General features: G+C 46.0%; 1 protein-coding gene across 7 annotated transcripts in view; it reads left to right on the top strand.

The window, feature by feature from the left end:
- GRAP2 (GRB2-related adaptor protein 2) overlaps positions 1-21,178 on the top strand; it is a 70,780-nt gene that overhangs the window by 37,294 nt on the left and 12,308 nt on the right. For 3 of the 7 annotated variants that reach the window (XM_011964179.1, XM_011964177.1, XM_011964178.1), the window contains 2 exons: positions 10,070-10,161; positions 18,755-18,846. The exons of 3 other annotated variants lie outside the window; for them this stretch is intronic. In XM_011964179.1, coding sequence (XP_011819569.1) covers positions 10,084-10,161; positions 18,755-18,846 — 170 coding nt within the window. In that variant the 5' untranslated portion in view covers positions 10,070-10,083. The remainder of the gene's footprint in view (positions 1-10,069; positions 10,162-18,754; positions 18,847-21,178) is intronic. One more of the 7 variants, XM_011964182.1, reaches the window with a different exon arrangement.

Raw genomic sequence — 21,178 nt, 5'->3', positions numbered from 1 at the left:
AGCAGGAGAGGCAGAGCGGCAAAGTGAAGAGAACACACAGCCTTAGGTGCCAACAGACGTGTACTCGAATCTCTTGCCTCCGTTTCCCACCTATAAAATGCGAAGGATGATGATAATAACAATAATAAATGTTGCAATGGGTGTCCATTTGTAAAGTTCTTGGCACCTGATAAACCATATCAATCCATGGTAACTTATTCTTAGCTGGTTCACGTTTCTAGGGGTTGGCAAAGTCTGGGTGGTGCGTGTCCCCTCAAAGGTAGCATCACAGCGACTGAGCTCTGTGTGGATGGCAAAGTGTAGAAGCCTGGTCAGTTTTCTGTTTCTCCATCCACCATTTCTCCCCACTTCCCCTTGGTTAGTGCTGTCTTCTCTCTTTCCTCACTGTATTGTCTTGATTAGTGTCATACTTTCTGATAACACTGCAGCTAGGACTCCACAGGCAATAGGGAGAAGCTAGCGCCTGCCCAGGGAAAGTGAGGAAACATAGGTGCTTGAAAGGCTGAAAAGTAACGTACGCTTGGTGGCCTTACAATTTGTAAAAACAGTTTTGAATTTGTCTCTACAAGAAAGGATGGTAGATAACCAGAATGCAAAAATGCTTTGAAGAAAGCCATTGAGCAGTCGAACCAAGCATTCTACATCCTCTTCCCTGCAACGTCGGGGTCTAAGGATTAATATCTGCATTTCTGGTGAAGAAACTGAGGCACAGAGAAGATAAACTAAGGTTCTCCAGCTACGAAGTAAGCAGCAGAGCCTAAAGTTTGAAGCTGGGTCTGTCTGATCCCCAAGTCCTATAGTAAACCTCCCACTGAGGTAGGCAAGCCTCGCCTTGCAGAGAGTGGCAAATTAGGGAAAAAAGAATCACATGTGCTTGAGTTTAACAGAACATATACTTTGTACTTAAAGAGAAAGATACTTTTCTTACAAAAAGTTTGAGGACAAATGAGACTTCATGTGATGCATCTTGCACTAAAAAACAGTTCGATTATATAAGCCAGACTGGCATTGATTAAAACAGAGCCAGGTAATAAATACACATAAGAAGGAAGAAGTGGCTGGCTCTGCCTTGGGCATCACCCAAGTTACAGGCACGGGAGGGGACAGGCCTTGCGTGGGGACAGTCTCTTGACTTCCTGACTTGTCTTCTTCCTTCTCTACTTCCCTCCCCTCACTACCCTTCCCTCCAAAACCCAAGAAACCTTAAACAGGAAAAAAGAGAGCTAATTAAAAAGGAGAAAAGCATCCTTGAGACCAAGGAAATCTCCATAATCCACAGTGACAGACAGGGACCTGCAGAACAGCAATTTGATTAAATAAGGATATAAGGGATTTAGAGGGACTCTCCAGTTGTGTAACGTGTGTCCATATGTCTGAAAAATACCGTATTTATTTGGCTCCCAAACCTGAAAACCTTCTGACGGGGGAGATTGTTCCCCTTTGGAAACTAGGAAGAAATCACAAGTCAAGGCCATGGGGTTCTGGCAGGGCTGGGGATCCCATGTTGGGTGGAAACCCCAAGAAGCCAGCCAAGGGTCTACAGGAGGGGCCCTGGTAGAGGGAAGCCCTCGCAGGAGAACTGTAGGCTGAGCCTGAGGCCCTTCCCAGCCGGGGAAGAGAGAACAGCACACCTCTCCTGCCCACGCCTCGGTATCTCACACAGGATCCAGCTGCCCATTAGTCACCTGTCATCGGAGACAGCTCTGTTGGCGGCTTTCAGCAAAAGTGAGGCAGCCAGAGGATGAATCGTTATTCGGGGAACATACCTGCGCACAGGACAGGAATGGATGGGAATGGGGAGCGCCCTGGGGCTTCTGTTCAAACGCCATCCTCAGGGTCTCCAAGACTCGCCTCAGCAGCTCAGCCGCTGATGAATTATAATTCTCGGACAAGCTGCAGAGGCCCCTCTAGTTCCATGTGTTCACCCTGCTGCTCATACCGGGGGATTTATGCTTCCTGGGGCTGGGAGGGGAAAATAATGAGTCACCTGGGAACAAGAGAAAAACAAAAATGCCCTGTATGTGCAAAATCACCTAAAATGGAGGCTTTTAGAGGATGCTAAAATCCCAGCCAACAAGCCAGAAATTGTTTGCTGGGCGTATATTTTATGTGTCTTTGCTCTCTTTGGATGCAGTAAAGCCAGAAATGTTTATATCTCTTGAAGGGATCACCTGTCCAAACAAGCCAGGTCCTCTTGAGAAGGCCGTTTGTTCTCCTGGGACCTCGAACCTGAGAAGAAATGGTCCTGTGTCTCTGACTTGGGAGGTCCAATTAAGCAGAGGAACTGTTGGCTGTAAATCATCTAAAGTAGAGGATCCTTTGGGAGGCCAAGGTAGGTGGATCACCTGAGGTCAGGAGTTCGAGACCAGCCTGGCCAAAATGGCGAAGCCCCATCTCTACTAAAAATATAAAAATTAGCGGAGCATGGTGGAATGTACCTGTAACCTCAACTACTCAGGAAGCTGAGGCAAGAGAACTGCTTGAACCTGGGAGGAGGAGGTTGCAGTGAGCTGAGATCCCGCCACTGCACTCCAGCCTGGGTGACAAGGCGACTCCATCTCAAAGTAAATAAATAAAGCAGAGGACCCTGATGGCCACCCCCAAGTTCATGGTTACCTGCAAACTTTATGTGGTGAAGCACTGGTAGGGGGCCCAGGAGGCCCTGCATGAGTTGGTTGTAGCTGCCGTGATTCCAACTCCCACACCACCCTCTGCACCTAGCCACAGAGCCGCATCTCCAGAGAAAACCAGAAGCAGGACCCTACCAGAAAAGAATGTGAGAGTCTGTTTTAAAGGATCTGGAAGATGAGGTAGAAGTGATTCAAGAGCAGGCACAGTAAAGGAATATATAAGCCTTGGTAGACATTCAGTAAGAAGGGTAAATTTCCAACATGACCAGCTGATTAAGAGGTATTCTCTTAGCAGGGTGTCTGCTGGTTTAGAATAAAGCTAACATTTTGTCGTCTGCGAGCCCAAAATGGGGAAAGGCTAGTCCTTGGTCTCTTGGTGAGGCCCAGCCTTTTTTTTTTTTTTCTTCTTCACTTTCCCACGTTATTTTCAGAATAGATTGGTTTGGGTCTCTAGATGAATATTTAAGCAGCGGCTCACAGGTGAACCGTAAGGTAGTTGTCCATTCTATGCTTACAAATTTTCAAGAAGGGACATCTGTAACCTTTCTCAGCTTCCTGTTCCCATGTCCAACGCCGAATAAGAGGTAATAAACTGAGGCAGAAAGGCCCCAAACACAGATGTAAGATGCAGAGCAAAGAAAAACACACAGTAGGGGTTTCAGTACAGGATCATTAACCTAGAATCCAAGCAGGAGCGAGGGAAGACCACTCGAGAGGAATGGGAACCACCTCTCCAGGCTGCTCAGAAGGAATTTAAGCAGCACACAATGTGTAGGAGAAGATGACCGTGAATTCTTTGGCATCTAAGCAATCCTGTATTTTAAAGGTTTGAGTCTTTGAAATGTTAAAGTTTATGTGCCTTAAAACTCATGAGAGACAACGAAGACAATCACCGAACCTGTCTAGTTAAAGGTTACTGGGACTCAAGATGCAAAGAAAAGTTACGAGATGGAATTGATGGTTTGGGGTGCACCATTGCCCTCTATTGGATTTTAAATAAATCAGGCCTCTTAGTGTAGGTGTGTTGCACCGTCTCTGGCTGAGTTTGCTGAGAAGTCAGGGCACCTCTGAGTGGGAAGTTAATTGATCCTTTTAAATGACTCCTTCTGTCTCCTGCCCCTTCCCTGAGGAAATCAACCAGAGTAACGCTGAGGGCAGGTCATTTGTATGTCTTCAGTCATTCAACAAACATTTCCCAGCTGCCTGCTAAGCCTGGGCTAGGCATTGTAGAGAATCTAAGAAAAAATAACAACAACTGCCATTCATTGAACACCTACTGTGTGTCAGAGTCTACACATTAATACAAAACAACCCCATGAAGTAACTCTGGTGACTCCCATCCCGTGGATGGAGAAGCAGGACACTCAGGAAGTGGCACATTTTGGATTCAAATCCAGGTTCGTCTACTGCTAGGCCTGTATTCTGTCCACTAAACTACAACCTTCCCCCTCAAGAAGTTTATAAACTAGGCTGGGCACGGTGGCTCAAGCCTGTAATCCCAGCACTTTGGGAGGCCGAGATGGGCAGATCAAGAGGTCAGGAGATCGAGAACATCCTGGCTAACACGGTGAAAACCCGTCTCTACTAAAAAATACAAAAAACTAGCCGGGTGAGGTGGCGGGCGCCTGTAGTCCCAGCTACTGGAGAGGCTGAGGCAGGAGAATGGCGTAAACCTGGGAGGCGGAGCTTGCAGTGAGCCGAGATCCTGCCACTGCACTCCAGCCTGGGCAACAGAGCGAGACTCCGTCTCAAAAAAAAAAATAAGTTTATAAACTATTAGGGGGAGATAAGATATAGATATAAATGTATATATCAGGGTTTGACAAACTACAGCCAGTGGGCCAAATTCAGCCCATCATGTGTTTTTTACCTTGAGCTAATTTACATTTTTACATGGTTGAAAAAAAATCAAAACAATAATAATACTTCCTGTCATGTAAAAATGCTATGAAATTCAAATCTCAGTGTCCACAAATAAAGTTTTATGGGAACCCTGCTATGCCCACTCATTTACCATCATCTAAGGCCACCTTCCTGGCTACAAAAGCACGGGGAGTCATTGTTACAGAGACTAGATGGCCCACAAAGCCAAAAATATTTACTCTCTGGCTCTGTACAGAAAAGGTTTGACAGTTCCACGTCTATACTCCAAGGTGAAATGTTCTATATCAATAGGAAAGGTGTTTTTTGTTTGTTTTGTTTAGTGCTTGAGGAGTTCAGAGGAGGGGAAATACATGTTTATTTGGCCCACAGCGTGCAGAGCTGGAGGGGATAGGCAGGTGTGCTCTGTTTTAAGACTCAATGCATGAAAACCCTGACTTTAAAACAGATAAATTAAAAAGTAGTTATTTGCATAACAAATTTTCCTTTCATTTTATAAAGCGATTCACCACAGGGTTCCTTTATAGACTGAGCCTCCGTCATACATGCTAATATGATTCCATTTACAAATACTCTATTCATTATAACTTTTCAAGAATATACCTATTGTGTACAGTGAGGCTTAACCATAATCATTTTTTCCTGGCAGTATAAGGTTTCCTACTTCTGAAAAGTGATTGAGCTGACCTTGTCAATTCGACTGGGGGAGGAAGCACTCTTCCTTATTGTCTCTGAGAGGGGATTTACCTGTCGAACAGCAAGGCTGTGGATTCTGTCTCTGCATTATATGATGCTGAGTAGCTGCTGGTATAATTTTACATTTTCCCTGAGCTCCTCTCAGTATCCGCAGCCGAAGTCCTAAAGTGTGAACTAGTCTTACTGTTCTCTTACTTCATTTTATATACAAGATATGCTAATAAAAATTATTTGTTGGCTGGATATAGTGGCTCATGCCTATAATCCCAGAATTCCAGGAAGCTGAGGCAGGTGGATCACTTGAACTCAGGAATTCAAGACCAGCCTGGGCAACATAGTGAGACCCCCCCATCTCTACCAAAAAAAAAATTTAAAAATTAGCCCAGCATGGTGGCACTTGCCTGTAATCCCAACTACTTGGGAGGCTGAGGTGAGAGGATCATGTGAGCTAGAGTTGAAAGCGGCTGTGAGCTATGATCACACCACTGCACACCAGCCTGGTCAACAGAGGAAAACCTTGTCTCTAAATTAATAAACTAATTAATTAAGTAATTTTGTTGCCGATGTCCTGATAAATATGTGACAAGCAATACTTGTAAAAAGCAATGTTTCTCTCTCTTTTTAAAAAATTTCAAGACATTATCTTATCTGAATTACAACATAAACTGGGGGCCAGTATTCAAATTAGGGCTCTCCCCAGCAAAAGAGGAAGTGATAGCAATTTAGGACCTGTCTCCTTCTCTCACTGGGTCCTGAGCCTGAATCTTCGCATAGCTTTGTGGTGTTACGCAACTGCTCTTTTTAAGAGATACATAAAATGGAAACCTTAGCTATTCATAGCCAACTTAGGAGGAGCTGAATTTGACCAAGAAGTTTCTTGCCGGGTGCCATTTTGATGGTAACTACGTGTTTCTGAACAAATCCACTTATTATCTGGGTTTCAAATGGAGGTTATTTTAAAGAGCTGTAGCATGGCTTTTGTTTTCATCCTCTGTGGTGACTATATTTTAGAAGTAGACAGGCATTCCTGGCATATAGCCTGAATATTTTTTTAGGTTTTTTGGTGGTAAAAGAAGCTCACATGGAAAGGCAAGGGCAGAAAAAATCATGTTCAGGGCAGTCTTGTGTGGCATTACCCTCTGGTGAAGCAGATCCACACTGCATGCTGCTAATGGCTATTGTGTGACAGCTCTTAAAGGGGTAAGCGAGAGAGGTGCAGAGGGCTGGTGAGAAGCAGAGCTAGCACTGAGGCCCTACAAATGGCATCATCGTCAATCGGGTTGGCGGCTGCTGCTGGAGATGGTTTGGCTGCCCCTGAAGGCTGCAGCTTCTCACACTGTATAGGCAGGTAGATTTCAGCCATTTCTAAAGCCCATCACTGGCAGGGAAATCACATTTAATCCATCTGTGAGGTTCTCTAACGAGGAGTCTCTCTCTTTTTTTTTTTGAGATGGAGTCTCACTCCGTTGCCAGGCTGGAGTGCAGTGGCACAATCTCGGCTCACTGCAACTTCTGCCTCCCGGGTTCAAGCAATTCTCCTGCCTCAGCCTCCCAAGTAGCTGGGACTACAGGCACGCACCACCATGCCCAGCTAATTTTTGTAGAGACGGGGTTTCACCGTGTTGGCCAGGATGGTCTCCATCTCTCAACCTCATGATCCGTCCACCTCGGCCTCCCAAAGTGCTGGGATTATAGGCGTGAGCCACTGTGCCCGGCCGAGGGGTCTCTCTTTTCAGAAGTCAGAAGCGCTGGAATTGAAAACAGCCCAAGAAGGCTTCATTGCATTCTTGAATTCAGGCTGTTGCACTCCACCCCCCACAACTCTCTCTGAATTGTTGCTACCCAGTTTATAGCTCCATATTTTTGTTGTTGTTTCTCCAGTGCAGTCTGTAGTGGTGGCAGGTACAGATCATAAAACAAATGGATAAGTACTGAATAAACTATATTCGTTCAGTTTTCTTTTTCCCTGGTGGTAATTTTTAAACTTTTCAAAATTGATGCTAATGGATATAGAGGAATGGGATATGCATTTCTGTGCATTTTTATGACCAAACAGAAGACCGACCCCTGAGAGTGACATATTTACTATTCTCTACTACTAGGGGTGCTTCAAGGGAGGAGTTTTTGAAGCCCTGTGGTTTAAACGAAAGGAGAGCATGCCCCACCCCACCCTGAACAAACAGCAGCCGGGCAGATTTCATCTCACAAATGGAAATGGGAGCAAACAAATTTTTTCAAAGCAATTTTATAAAGAGTGGGCCTGTTTAATTGGGTTTTTTGAGCCAGGATTAATATTATAAGCTGGGGAGCTCTGTGACATGGCTGCGTCTTTGGCTTTGCCATACCGCCTACCTCCTGGGGGAAGGCAGAGGAAAGTGCTGCTATTCAGAAGCAATTTTACTTCTGCCTCGGCCTTCTCACTTCTCACTGAAGTGATTTACGGCCAGCCTGGACCCAGCGCCCAAGCCTGAGCTGAGTTACATGTAATGTTGGAAAGATCTTCCCCAAATCAAGGTCATATCTAGAGCTTGCCTTGGATATTTTTTTCATTTCTAATTTATGTAACTTTCTAATATGTTTAGCATTTGCCCTTCCCTTGTCTCCATCCTGCTTATTAAGGTGAATTTGCATAGAAATGGGATCTTGGTCTTCAGGACCATTCACCTGACACTTGATCCCACGAGGCGACCACTGTCTACTGTTGATTCTATGAGGATGACCCACAGAAGCGATGTCTCTCTGAAAACTAGAGGCAAGGCCTTAATTAGAAGAAGCCTTGCGTGTTAAAGTGATGGGGTGAATCAAATCAGCAAAGGCATTTAGCATTAACTTAGGAGGGCAGAATACTCCTTCCTGCTGAGTGGGCCATCCTAGGTCACAACCATTTTAATTTGCCTTCGATAGATGGATCTTGAAGAAAGTGTACAAAAAGTATATTTGCGGTGGTGTTGTTTGGAAGTACGTTTTGACTGGTGATAAAGCTCAGAGAGTTAACTATGACATTTTACTTTGGCTCCTGGTCTATTTTTTGCTTAACATCTACCTTTGAATGGGTAATAGTCATCTCTGTAAATTACCTTCGAAAGACCGAGCAATTGTGGAGAATCAGAGAAATGAGCCCCTTGCTATCACCCTGTTGCGGTCGCTTTAATCCTCTGATCTCCTGGCGTTTCACCCTCTCACTGGCAGCCACCTTCCTTATTTACCCAAATCTTGCTTACTTGGGTAGGAATTCCCACTGAGAGGACAACTGTGGTCCCAGTTGACTGGTCACTGAAAGTCTATTAGGTTAGAGAACATTTATTTTCTACCCCAAAGGGTTTGAAACTTAGGGAAATTTTGATCAACAAGAAAATAACAGCTTTCAAGATTGTCCTGACATTAAGCTGTCTTAGCAGAGAATCACAGGATTTGATAGTCATGGAGATTAGGTCTCGAATTTCATTGAGAAAAGTTCATAGGAGATGGGAGTGACAGAAGAAAACTTGTGCTGATTTTGGTTAGGCTACCTTTGCTGGGGGAAAATGCATTCCATGAAATTATTTTAAAATGTAAATACTATTTAGCTTTATCTTATATAATGCTTTGCATCTATCCATCCATCTATCTATCTATCTATCTATCTATATATGTAGATATAGATTTTTTTTTTTTGAGACAGAGTCGTCACCCAGGCTGGCGTACAGTGGCACAATCTTGGCTCACTGCAACCTCTGCCTCCTGGGTTCAAGCGATTATCTTGCCTCAGCCTCCCGAGTAGCTGGGATTCCAGGCACGTGCCACTGCACCTAGCTAACTTTTGTATTTTTAGTAGAGACAGGATTTCACCATGTTGGCCAGGATGGTCTTGAACTCCTGACCTCAGGTGATCTGCCCGCCTCAATCTCCCAAAGTGCTGGGATTACAGGCATGAGCCACAGCACCTGGCCTGCATCTATAATTTGATTTAACCTTACAACTTTATTAATTGAATATTATGATCACCAATTTATAGATGAGGAAACGGAGACTCCAAGGGTTTAATTACTCGCCCAAGAGTGTACAGCTATCTACCAACCAAACTGGGACTGAAGCCAGCTCTCTTGCCATAACATCCCCACTGCCTCCTAAAGCACAACTCTAGTTCATACTAAATGTATTACATAGGCTGATTCATTTATCTTTACACAGGTCTCATGCATTACGAGAAGGGGGCCACAATTTTAACTCAATTCAAAAATGGTAACATCAAAATTTCCAAAATGTACTTGGTTTATAATATAATCAGAAAATAAGTAATCTGACCAATTGAGTGTCCCAACTCGAAAACCAAAAAATGCTTTCTACTCTCAAACCATGCAGAAGGAAGCTGAGTTCCCCACTGGCCAATGCTGTCTAATTCTCTTAAATGATTCAGATGTAAAAGAGGAAATGGCATCTGTCTAATTAACACTGCCTGTTTAAATATAGCTGCCAAGGGACAGCCTTGGGACAGTGTTTACAGAATAGTCTTTCCAGCCCCTCGGGCCTCAAGTTACAGATGATAGCAGGCCTCCCCTCCTTATCAGCTGCAAACAGAGATGCCCCCAAAAGTGGTGTCAGGCCAGGATGATGAAAGGAGAAGGGAAAGGCTGCGGCTGGCCTTCATTTCCTGCTCCTGGCGTCTAGGGATTCCAAGAATGATCCCAGGACCCAGATCCTATAGATTCCGGTAGCTCTTCCTGCAAACACAAGCCCTCGTTGTGCGCCTGAGCCTTGCTCTCCGGCCTGGAGAGGTCCATCTGCCCACTCTCCTAGGAACTGCTGATTACCAGGAAGCACCATGGGCTCTGCTGCCCTCCCCCTGGCAGAGAGGCACAATGACCACATTATTTCTCTTCCAGCTTCACGTTACAGCATGGAAGCTGTCGCCAAGTTTGATTTCACTGCCTCAGGTGAGGATGAACTGAGCTTTCACACTGGAGATGTTTTGAAGGTAGGTGACGTGGGGCCCCAGGGGAGCAATAGGGAGTTTCAGTTACTCAGTAATCTGACAGTCCCTGCCTTTGTCTCTTAAGAACTGCATGTGGTTCCTTTTAAAAAGAGAAGTTCACCTTGATTCCCTTTGTGCACCCTTATAGCAGACACCAACCAGGCCAAGTGATGGAAATACAGAGTCGGCTTAAGCCACCATCCTTGTCCTGGGAGGTTCGCAGCCTGAAGAGGGGAACACAGCCACCCGAAGGGCTGTTACAGATGTTCTTGGCTAAGTTCTTAGGGAGCACAGGTGAGGGAACAAGTGATTCCACCTTGAAAGATGGGGGTTGTTGGAGTGCATGCAATGTGAACGTCAGGAATGCATTGAAGGTGACTTGGGCTTTTAGCTAAAGCTGAGAGATGTGCAAGCCCATGCTGAATTCAGGGAACAGCGCCAGGCTCAGCAGAGCTGGAACTCAGGAGGAGAGGTTGTGGGTAGAGACAGCTTGGGAAAAGCAGCCACAGAGGACATGGCTCAACAAAGGCCATGCCCACCTGGCCACTCAGGGGCTTTTTAAAGCTTGTCCTCAGCCTGCACTGGAGTTGTAGAGGCCACTTACTGGGCTGAAGTGGCCTTGGGCTTCTCCCACATTCATGCACCATACTTTCAGACTCTGCATCTTAGCCCTTGGGTTTTTTGTTTGTTTTGTTTTTTGTTTTGTTTTGTTTTGCAAAAGAGGGTAAGCCCTTCAAAAGGGCTTTTGGGAGTATGTGGAGCCAGACCCCACCCGCCTGACCTCAGATCACCCTCAGATAGCCTGATTCCTGGTCCTCAGCAGTCCCGATGAGCCTGCTCGGATGCCCAGCAACACTGAGGCCATTAGTGTCTCGCCACCGAGAATTATGTTTGTTATACAAAGAACCTTGTCAGCATGTGAGAGAGTGACTTTGAAAGTGTCTGAGGAGCACAAAACACCACAGAGTGGCTTCTTTTGGAATATGAACATGCCCGTTAGGTAGCCTTCTAACTGCTCTCAACTTTCAAGATCTAGTACCATGGTGGCAAAGCGTAGGCCTTCATGAACTTAAAATATGAGTTGGGCCTCCTAACCCAGAAAACCTGTCTGTCACTGCTTTGGGATCTTACCAAGGTCCTGGAGGGACTTGCCGTGCAGTGAGAAGTTTCTGCTTTCTCTATGGGGCACTGTGACCATGTGACTGTCATCCACTGGAGACCATCCTTGCACCAACTTCCACCCTCATCTTTCATTGCAAAGAGAAGCTGGTATCTTAAGTTTTCTCTATTCCCCAGAAAAAGAAAAGGAAAGACAAAAAAACTTTGCTCAACTCTGCCTCCCAATCCAGCTCCTGATTTCTTTCCTCTCCTTTGTTGCTAATACTGGGAAGAATTTTCTACACTGGGCGTGCCTCACTTCCTCACTTCCCACTCATTCCACAACCCTCTAGAATCTCCCTTTTACCCTCCCCCCAACATTCTCTTGAAGTTCACCAGTGATCTCCTTAATGTGTAGTATAACGACCCTATGGAAATGTCTGTGGGACTGACACTGCTAACTGGCCCTCTTCTGGAAGCCCCTTTCTCCCTGGCTTTGGCAGCACCTCTGGGTTCTTCTCCTCCCTTCCTAAACACTCCTACAGGTCTCATTTCCAAGCATTCTTTTTCCTCTCTTGATCTTGAAATACATACTTCCCTGAAGGTGCTGCCTTTGGCTTTCTGATTCTTCTCACTCTGAGCCACCTCTTCCACTTCTTCGGCTGCAACCATCACCTCTGTGCTAAAGACCCTCAAGGCTATGGCTCATGTTCTAGCTCTGACCTTGCTCTTGAACTCCAGACCCAGACTTCCAATTGTCTGCTGGATGTCCTCACATGAACTCTAGCCCCTAACTCGGGATGCCCAGAATCACTCCAACCCCCATGCCCATCTCACCCCCACTTCCACCCAAGCCACTCTTCTTTCCATGTTTTAAGTATTGTCCTAGGTCAGTCACAAGCCAGGAGCCCCAGTTATCATCAGTGCCTCCCTTACCAAATCCTGGTGACCAGTAACCAACATCTCCTGAGCTCCTGTTCAGGGCCAGGATCTAGCTAAGTGGTTTGCAGACATGATTTCATCATCTGAGCAAACCTATGAGGTAGGCATTCATTTCCCCTCCTTTTCACAGATGAGAAACTGAGGCTAGGGATGAAATCACATGTCCATGGTCACGCAGCTAGAATGAGACCAATCCAGGACCTGGACAGAACTCTGTCTGACTCCTAAGCACTAAACTCTGCTCTGAATATAATTTTTTCCTCATATCTCTCAAGCACGTCTCTTCTTCACCAGAAGGGAGTGTGAGGCAGTAAAAAGGAGCATAGACTTTGAGTCAGATGAATCTAAGTTTGAATCCCAGCTTACTAGCCGTGGAGCCTGGGGCCCAGTCATCTGCCCTCTTTGAGCTTTAGTGTCTTCCTCAGCAAGTGGAGGTAGTATCTATCTTGCCAGGTTGTGGAGAGGATTCGAGGTGATGACCCTGGCCCAAGGCAGACGCCCAATAAATGGTGGCCTGCATTATCGGGATCATCCATCCCCACTGCCTCTGACTGCTCAGATCACTGCCGCAGCTCCTTGACTGACCTCATTACCTCTTGTCTTTTTCCTCCTTCAATCATTCTACATACTAGTCCCAGAGGGATCTTTCCAGACAAATCGGATCATATCATTTCCTTGCTCAAAAGCATTCAGGGGTTTCCAATTACCAATTGATTGAGATTGAAAACATCTGGCCCCAAACCACTGTCCAATGTCATTATGCACACGTACACATGTGTGCACACACACACACAGACATCTTTGTGGACGTAACGCCCGCAGGTTGCACTGCAATGTATACACCACCCTTTCTCAGCCTCTCCCCTGTATACTCTGAGTGCCCCTCTCCCACATACACACATATTTGACCTCCTCTACCATGTAAACCTCACTGGTCCTTCCTACTCCCTACCATCCCAGGGAAACAAATCACTCCCTCTTCAGCTCCTCCCCAATATTTCACACAAACTTCACTCATTTCCAGGCACTTATGATTTTGCCTCACATGACAGCTATTTATAGGCAGGCCATGACCCTGTGGTCTCATACACCCTCTATTTCTGCCTCTCATTGCTGCCTTTGCCCCATGGGATCCTAATTGCTCATTTACGTGTTGTCTGCTCCACTAGCCAAAGCTGTGCAAGGGCAGGGGCCATGTCTGCCTCAATGTCTAGAATAGCTGTGCCTGGAACTCCCTGATACTTGGTGAATGAATGAACCTTTGATTCCTCTCCATTCCCTGAGAGCAATGTCATCATGCACGTGTGCACACAATGCCAGGTTCATCTTTGTGTCTTCACAGCATCTAACACAGGTCATGGCCCAAAATAGATGCCCAGTACATATTTCTTGAATAGCTAAATTGCATTTCTTCCTGTTCATTTAGAATTCCGTTGGAAAGCCAACCCCCTCCCTCTTTTCGAATTCTGTCCATTGCAGGTAAAGAGCAAAATGGGGAGGGCTTGTTGACTGAGCCCCATGGAATGTCTGCAGAATGATGGTTGGTTCCCATGCCTGGGGCTTCCCACATGTGATTGCAGTATCTGTCCCCACCTTCCTCGATGGGTGACACATGCAGGATCCTCACAAATACTTTCAAAGCCAGTTCCTGACTACTCCAGCAACTCGCTGGTGGGATTCTTTGACTCGTTTGGCCTTTTGTGCTAAAGACTAAACAGAGGTTTTCATTAGAAAGGTACAAAAAAAGTCTGAGCAACCACTCACCCTCAACAGACCATGAGTTTCCTGGGGCAGAGGCCCCAGCTTATTTATCTCCATATTTCATGCACCTAAGTGCAATCAGCAGGTGCTCACTAGATGCTGATCTACACGGCATGGTAAACAAGATGGTGGACAGGAAAACACAGCCATATGACTTGATCTTGCTTCTTCTATGACAAAAACATTGAAAACTCAGGAATCAGATTTTTTTTCCTATTCATGCCACAAACCACCATAGCTGCAGCTACACACAGCACCAGGCTCACATTTGAATTTGCCATTAAATTTGCCAGTAGCTTTGAAAAATGTCTCTTGACCCAGTCCATTTCTGTCTCCTTCTGTAATGCATCTAATGCGACCTCATTTCTTCCTGCTAAAATAGCAACCTAAAAGCACTAAGAGTTAATTCTACATAATTTGCTTCTTCGATACTTCAGATTTCTGCTATGCTTCTAAAAGCTACAATTTCATCCAATTTAAAAATTCTTCCTGCCATAATTTGGCCCTTCTCTTCCCACGTCTAACTTATGCTCAGGCCATGTAACCCAGAAAATCATCTCTTAGGGAACATTATAAGAATTAAACAGTAAAGAGTAAAACTTCAGGTGTTCAGACTGAACGCCTTGCTCAGGTTTACATGATGGGTACACGAGATAGGGGGAGCGAACAGATGGAGAGATGAGAAGAACAGGAAGTGCGGGGCCCTGGGCCCACAACGGCAGGAGGAAACCATCTCCCCTCCCCTCAAATACCTTTCTTTGCAGAAAATGAGAATTTTTTTTTTTAAACCTCACCTTCTATACATGGTAAAAAGCCTGTGAATTCACCTCTCTAGAAACACAATGTTAGGCAGACCAAGCACCAAGTGGCGGAGAGAAATGGCTGGCATTGTGGGATAATCTTTCCGTTTCTAGAGGAGGTCTGAGGCATGATAATTAAAATTACAGAGCTGCTTTCAGGTCAGAAAACGAAGTACAAAGTGTGGGTTTTTTTGTTTTGTTTTTGAGACAGTCTCGCTCTGTCGCCCAGGCTGGAGTGCAGTAGTGCGATCTCGGCTCACTGCAACCTCCGCCTCCCGGGTTCAAGCAATTCTCGTGGCTCAGCCTCCCAAGTAGCTGAGATTATAGGCATGCACCACCATCCCTGGCTAATTTTTGTCCTTTTGGTAGAGATCAGATTTTGCCATGTTGGCTAGGCTGGTCTCAAACTCCTGACCTCAGGTGATCCGCCCGCCTCAGCTTCCCAAAGTGCTGGGATTACAGGCATGAGCCACGGCACCCGGCCTCAAAGTGTGGTTCTTAGGGTGATAAGCCAGTTTCCAAATGGCCTCTGTTACCCCTTTCTGTGTGACATTTGCTACCCTGGCCAAACACCGCATTCCCATGTGACGGGAGAAAGGAATTCCAACGCCATAAATTCAGGAGCGATGGATAGAGTGCAGTGCTCTTGTGTTCTTTACGTGGCTACGAGGCACTGCTGCTGGGTTTCCTAGTTCTTTTGACCTAGATTTTCTGCTTCCTCCCTTGCCCCCTTAGCACACACATACCCACATGTCCTTGGTGACACCAACAGTCACATTTGATGTTAGAAACTACAGAGTTTTCTGTTCTCAGCAATCTCGAACTCAAATATGGGACACACTTTTATTTCTTCAGAATAAGTGACTAAATTCAAAACATACACACATACTGCTTTAAAGAATACATAAACCCTTCCATGTCCTATTCAGAGCTGGAGGCCTCCCTCATAAGAATACCACATTTGATGGAATTGTATTTTTTTGAAAAGAGTCTACACTTTCTGAAGGACTTTCAGGTACCAGGGCTCATTTGATCCTCACATCAGCTCTGTGAGGTGCTAGGTGGCTATTATTATCCCCAGTTTTCAAATGGCTAATTGACTTGGCCAAGATCACATATCTAGTGACGGAACCAGGCTAGAAACCAGGTCTTCTCGTTCCCAACCCACAACACTGTCCCCTTCCTTCCACCTTGGAGTGATGTCAGAAATAGGTCATCATCTCCGCTCAAGCACTTAGTTCTTTCCATTATCTTCCCATCTTCTTTTCTGGGAGAGAGAAGCCCACGGGCCCTGTGACTTCAACTCCATCCACTTTCTGATGACTCTGAAACCCCAAGCCCCACCCTCACCCTCTCTCCTGGGTCCAGACTGACATATCCAGCTGCTTCCTGAGCTTTTCTTCTCAGTTGAAGAATTCAATTCACAATCACCCGCATGCAATCTGAAGCCCATGAGCCCTTTCTCAGCCCTGCCTCCTCTCGTGTATCTTCTATTTCTATAAAGCCATCACCACCTACTCAGTCTCCCAAGCCAGAAATCCAGTGGCATCCCAGAATCCTCTTCTCTCTCAGCTTCCAAGATTGGTCAAGAAATCCTGCCTGTTTGCTTCCTGAATTTCTCTAAAATACATCCTCGCCTCTTCTTAGCCCAGGCGCTATCATCTCTTGCCTGGAGGGCTGCGCTCATCTTCCTACAGTTTCTCTCCCAACTTTAGCCTTCCAGTCTATCTTCACATTCTGATCTCTGATACAGAACTCTCTCTCTGTCTCTCTGTCTCTCTGAATTAGAGACAGAGTCTCTCTCTGTTGTCCAGGCTGTAGTACAATGGTGCAATCAGAGCTCACTACAGCCTTTAACTCCTGGGCTCACACACTCCTCCCACTTCAGCCTCCTGAGTAGCTAGGACTACAGATGTATTTCCACCATGCCTTGCTAGGTTTTATTTTTATTTTCATAGAGACAAGGTCTCGCTTTGTTGCCTAGGCTGGTCTCAAACTCCTGGGCTCAAGCAGTCGTCCCGCTTGGGCCTCCTAAAGTGCTGGGATTACAGGCATGAGCCATCACACCCAGCCAGAGCTCTTTCTGAACTCTAATTCTCACTGTTATTTCCCTGCTCAAAATCCTTTAAGGGCTGCCCCTACATTTCAAGATATTCACAGTCTACATTCCAGCCACCTGGAGGCATTTCATTCCCAGAATGCACCACACCTCCTCAGAGCTGAAGGAGGAAATTCCATTGCCATCTGACTTGGCCTCAGTAACTCCTTTCGTTGCAGAGGCAAGTGGTCTCTCCTCCACATATGAATGCCTTTTCTATCTATTTCTGCTTTCTTCTTTATCATCGTACTTCTATCAGTTAAGATATTTTCAGGAACAAGAAACATAAACTAAAAATGGCTTAAACAATAACAAAGACTTGTAATTTCTCAAAGTCCAGAAGTAGGAAGGCTCCTGGGTATCATCTAATTCAGTGGTTCAGTGCATTATCAGGGTTCTTTCCATCTTTTGCTCTGCTATGCTTATTTAGAATTATTGTTATAGTCTATATCATAGACTTAAAAAAAGATTTTTTTTTTTAAGAGAGAGTCTTACTCTGTTGCCCAGGCTGGATTGCAGTGGCAAGATCACGGTTCACTGCAACCTCGCCTCCTGGGTTCAAGCAATTCTCCTGCCTCAGCTTCCCGAGTTGCTGGGATTACAGGCATGTGCCACCAGGCCCGGCTACTTTTTGTATTTTTAGTAGACAGGGCGTCCCACCATAACGGACAGGCTGGTCTTGAACTCCTGGCCTCAAGTGATCTATGCGCCTCAGCCTCTCAAAGTGCTGGGATTACAGGCGTGAGCCACCATGCCTGGCCTCAGACTTTCAAAAGATTCTCAGTGGCAGTGCCAAATATTTGTCTTTTAATGGTAAATCTCATTTTTTGAGAAACCAAAAGCCACATACAGTCAAGTCTGGTGAGTAATATGACTAACCAAGGTAGACAATAACATGTGGGGTCACAGTCAAAGTGAGGCCACAGAGTAACAAGACAGAACTTTTGGTTTTGCTTGGGATCTGGCTCTAAAAGCAAGTTTAAAAAAGGCATCCCCAGTATCTTGAGTTCCAGCCAAACTATCTGTGAAATACACAGCATGTGAACACAAAGAGTTACTGTTTCCAAAGCTGGCCCCACTGGGATGTTTAAGTTTTAATCTGCCTGTTTAAAAAACAAAAGCAAATTAAATTCTTGAAAAGTTTCCTGGGCCAGGCCTGGTGGTTCACGCCTGTAATCCCAGCACTTTGGGAGGCCGAGGCAGGTGGATCACTAGGTCAAAAGATCAAGACCATCCCGGCCAACATGGTGGAACCCGTCTCTACTAAAAATACGAAAAATTAGCCATGTGTGGTGGTGCCTGCCTGTAATCCCAGGCACTCGGGAGGCTGAGGCAGGAGAATCACTTGGACCCGGGAGGTGGAGGTTGCAGTGAGCTGAGATGGCGCCACTGCACTCCAGCCTGGCGACAGAGCAAGACTCCATCTCAAAAAAAACAAAAAACAAACAAACAAACAAAAAAACAGAAGAGTTTCCTGGTTACCTAGAAGAGAAAAAACAAAACAAAACTATGGAATAGCCACTCTTGCCTTCCCACCATCTGCTCAGATGAGGAACTTAAGGTGCTACCTGGGACAAACGAATTTCCAAAATAGAAGAAGGGATTCAGGGAAGTCCCTGAGTGCTAAGTCTGGGAAGCCAAGTCACAGTGGGGTGACGTAAGTGGACGGCACAAGTGGACGGAAATAACTTGGGATGAGGAGAAGCTGACTCCAAAGGTAAACCCACAGCTCCTCTACAGGCCTGGGGTAAATCCTAGAACAGCTATTCAGTTCTTTCAACGTATTAACATATTTTCCCTCTAAGTCCAAAAGGTCCTTCTTTGCCCTGCAGCCCCTTTCTCTTGTTTTTTGGTGGCCTCCCTCCAATGTCTTTGTCTTTCCTTTTATTCCATGTAGATTTTGAGTAACCAAGAGGAGTGGTTTAAGGCGGAGCTTGGGAGCCAGGAAGGATATGTGCCCAAGAATTTCATAGACATCCAGTTTCCCGAGTAAGTATTCACAGCCTGCTGAGATGGGCCTACCCACACACACTCCTCTTACTTTCCCAGCAGTCACTACAATTATCCATGGGAACCCAGGACATTGTCAAAAATGGCTGCCTCTGGAGATCTCTCCAGAGAGCCACCAGAGCATGCAGCTGAAGGCCAGGGCAGGAGGGAGACTTTGCATTTCATTTCATTCCCTTTCGATGTTTACACCATGTGTATGTATTGCTATTTTAAGTTTTTCTTTCCTTTTTTATTTTTTTAGTTTTTTTTGTGAGTCAGGGTCTCACTCTGTCACCCAGGCTGGAGTGTGGTGATTCCATCACCACTCACTGCAGCCTGAAACTCCTGGGCTCAAGCCATCCTCTTGCCTCAGCCTCCCGAGTTGCTGAAATTACAGGCACATGCCACCATGCTGGGCTAGTTTTTCTATTTTTAGTAGAGACAGGGTTTCACCATGTTGGCCAGGCTGGTCCCCAACTCCTGACCTCACGTGATCTGCTGCCTCAGCCTCCCAAAGTGCTGGGATTACAGGCATGAGCCACCGTGCCCAGCCTATTTTAAGTTTTGGAGGTTTTTTGGTTTGTTTGTTTGTTTGTTTTGTTTGTTTTGAGATGGAGTCTTGCTCTGTTGCACAGGCTGGAGTGCATCTCAGCTCATTGCAATTCTCCTGCCTCAGCCTCCCTAGTAGCTGGGATTACAGGCACATGCCACCACACTTGGCTAACTTTTGTATTTTTAGTAGAGACGGGGTTTCACCATGATGGACAAGCTGATCTCAAACTCTTGAACTCAGGTGATCCACCTGCCTTGGCCTCCCAAAGTGCTGGGATTACAGGTATGAGCCACTGCGCCTGGCCTATTTTAAGTTTTTATAAAATGAGTTTGTAAACTCAAATTACCTACAGTGGTTTCAGTCACAGAGTTCCCTAGAATTCCAAAGGGGGCGCTACTGGCCACCCCATTTTGAGAGTTGCTCTCCTAAGCACTTCTCTGTGACCTCCCAATCCTAACCATCCTCACCAAGCTCTCAGCCTTCACTGGGTGGGTGGACGGACGCTCCCTGCCTTCAGTAAAGCGTGCTCACCCCAGTGAGGGAAGTCAGTGGGGGAAGGGGAAGTTCTCTTCCTAAAGAGGAAATGCAAAATTGAGATTGGGCTTCGTTTGTCTCAAGAATTGACCACAAGGGTTAGATAGAAATCTAATCTTGCCTCAGAACCAGGGTCTAGCTCAAAGAGCAAAAGTTTGTTAGAAAACCACAGTAGTATTGGTGATTCCAGCAAGGTGCAGGAGCAACACTCATGGTGAACCTGAACTGACCACCAAACCAAGAGAATGACCACTGACCTTGACAGGGCCCTTGATGCTGCCCAGGAATCTGCTCGGTGACCTCTGCATACCCCACCTGCTCCTCAAACCTCCAGCCCCTCCCTGCATCACTCTCAGCCTGTGACCTTGATTCCAGGTTCTCTGGAACAATGAAAGCCACCAGAAGTGAAGCTCCCAGATTCCTCACCCACACCCCACCCCTACCACATCCACCTGCCTCCTGCAAGTGTGCTCAAACAGTCGGCCTTTCCTGCAGCTGGCTGGAAGGAACTGTCAGTGCTTCTAGCAGAAATTCTGCTCTCTCTCTCCCACATCAACCTCCTTTCCCTCTCTGCTTGATCATTCCTGTCAGCAAACACACACGCTGCAATTTCTCCCAACGTTCCAAAACACAAACAAACAAAACCAAACCCAGAGGCCAGGTGGGTTTTGTGGTGGCTGATTCCTGTAGTCCCAGTCCTTTGAGAGGCTGAGGGAGGAGGATCACTTGAGGCTCGGAGTTTGAGACCAGCCTGGGCAACATAGTGAGACCCATCTCTACAAAAAAATTTTTTAAATTAGCTGGGCGTGGTGGCATGCACCTGTAGTTCCAACTGCTTGGGAGGCTGAGGCAGAAGGATCGCTTGAGCCTGGGAGTTCAAGGCTGTGGTGGGCTGTGATTACATCACTGCACTCCAGTCTGGGCAACAGAGAGAGACTCTGTTTCAAAGAAAAAAAAAATTAACTAAATAAATAAAACAAGAAAACTCTTAATATCAAATCCCCTTCCAGTTGCCACTCCATCTCTTCAAAAGGAGTGTGTATATTTGCTACTTCCAACTCCTCATCTCCCAACCCTTCCCACCAGGCACACCATGGGCTACAGCTCCCAGGGGTCATCTCAGCCTGACCTGCCCTGGGGATCCCCCTCCCACTGGAACACCTTCATTTTGGCTCCAGAACATCCTTCCTCCGTTTGTCCTCCCACTGCCCTGGCTTCTCCTCCTCAGTCTGTTGTGTTGGTTCC

The sequence above is a fragment of the Colobus angolensis genome, unplaced genomic scaffold (assembly GCF_000951035.1).
Source record: "Colobus angolensis palliatus isolate OR3802 unplaced genomic scaffold, Cang.pa_1.0 Scaffold65, whole genome shotgun sequence".
Taxonomy (NCBI): domain Eukaryota; kingdom Metazoa; phylum Chordata; class Mammalia; order Primates; family Cercopithecidae; genus Colobus; species Colobus angolensis.
This window is presented reverse-complemented; position numbering and strand designations above follow the sequence as displayed.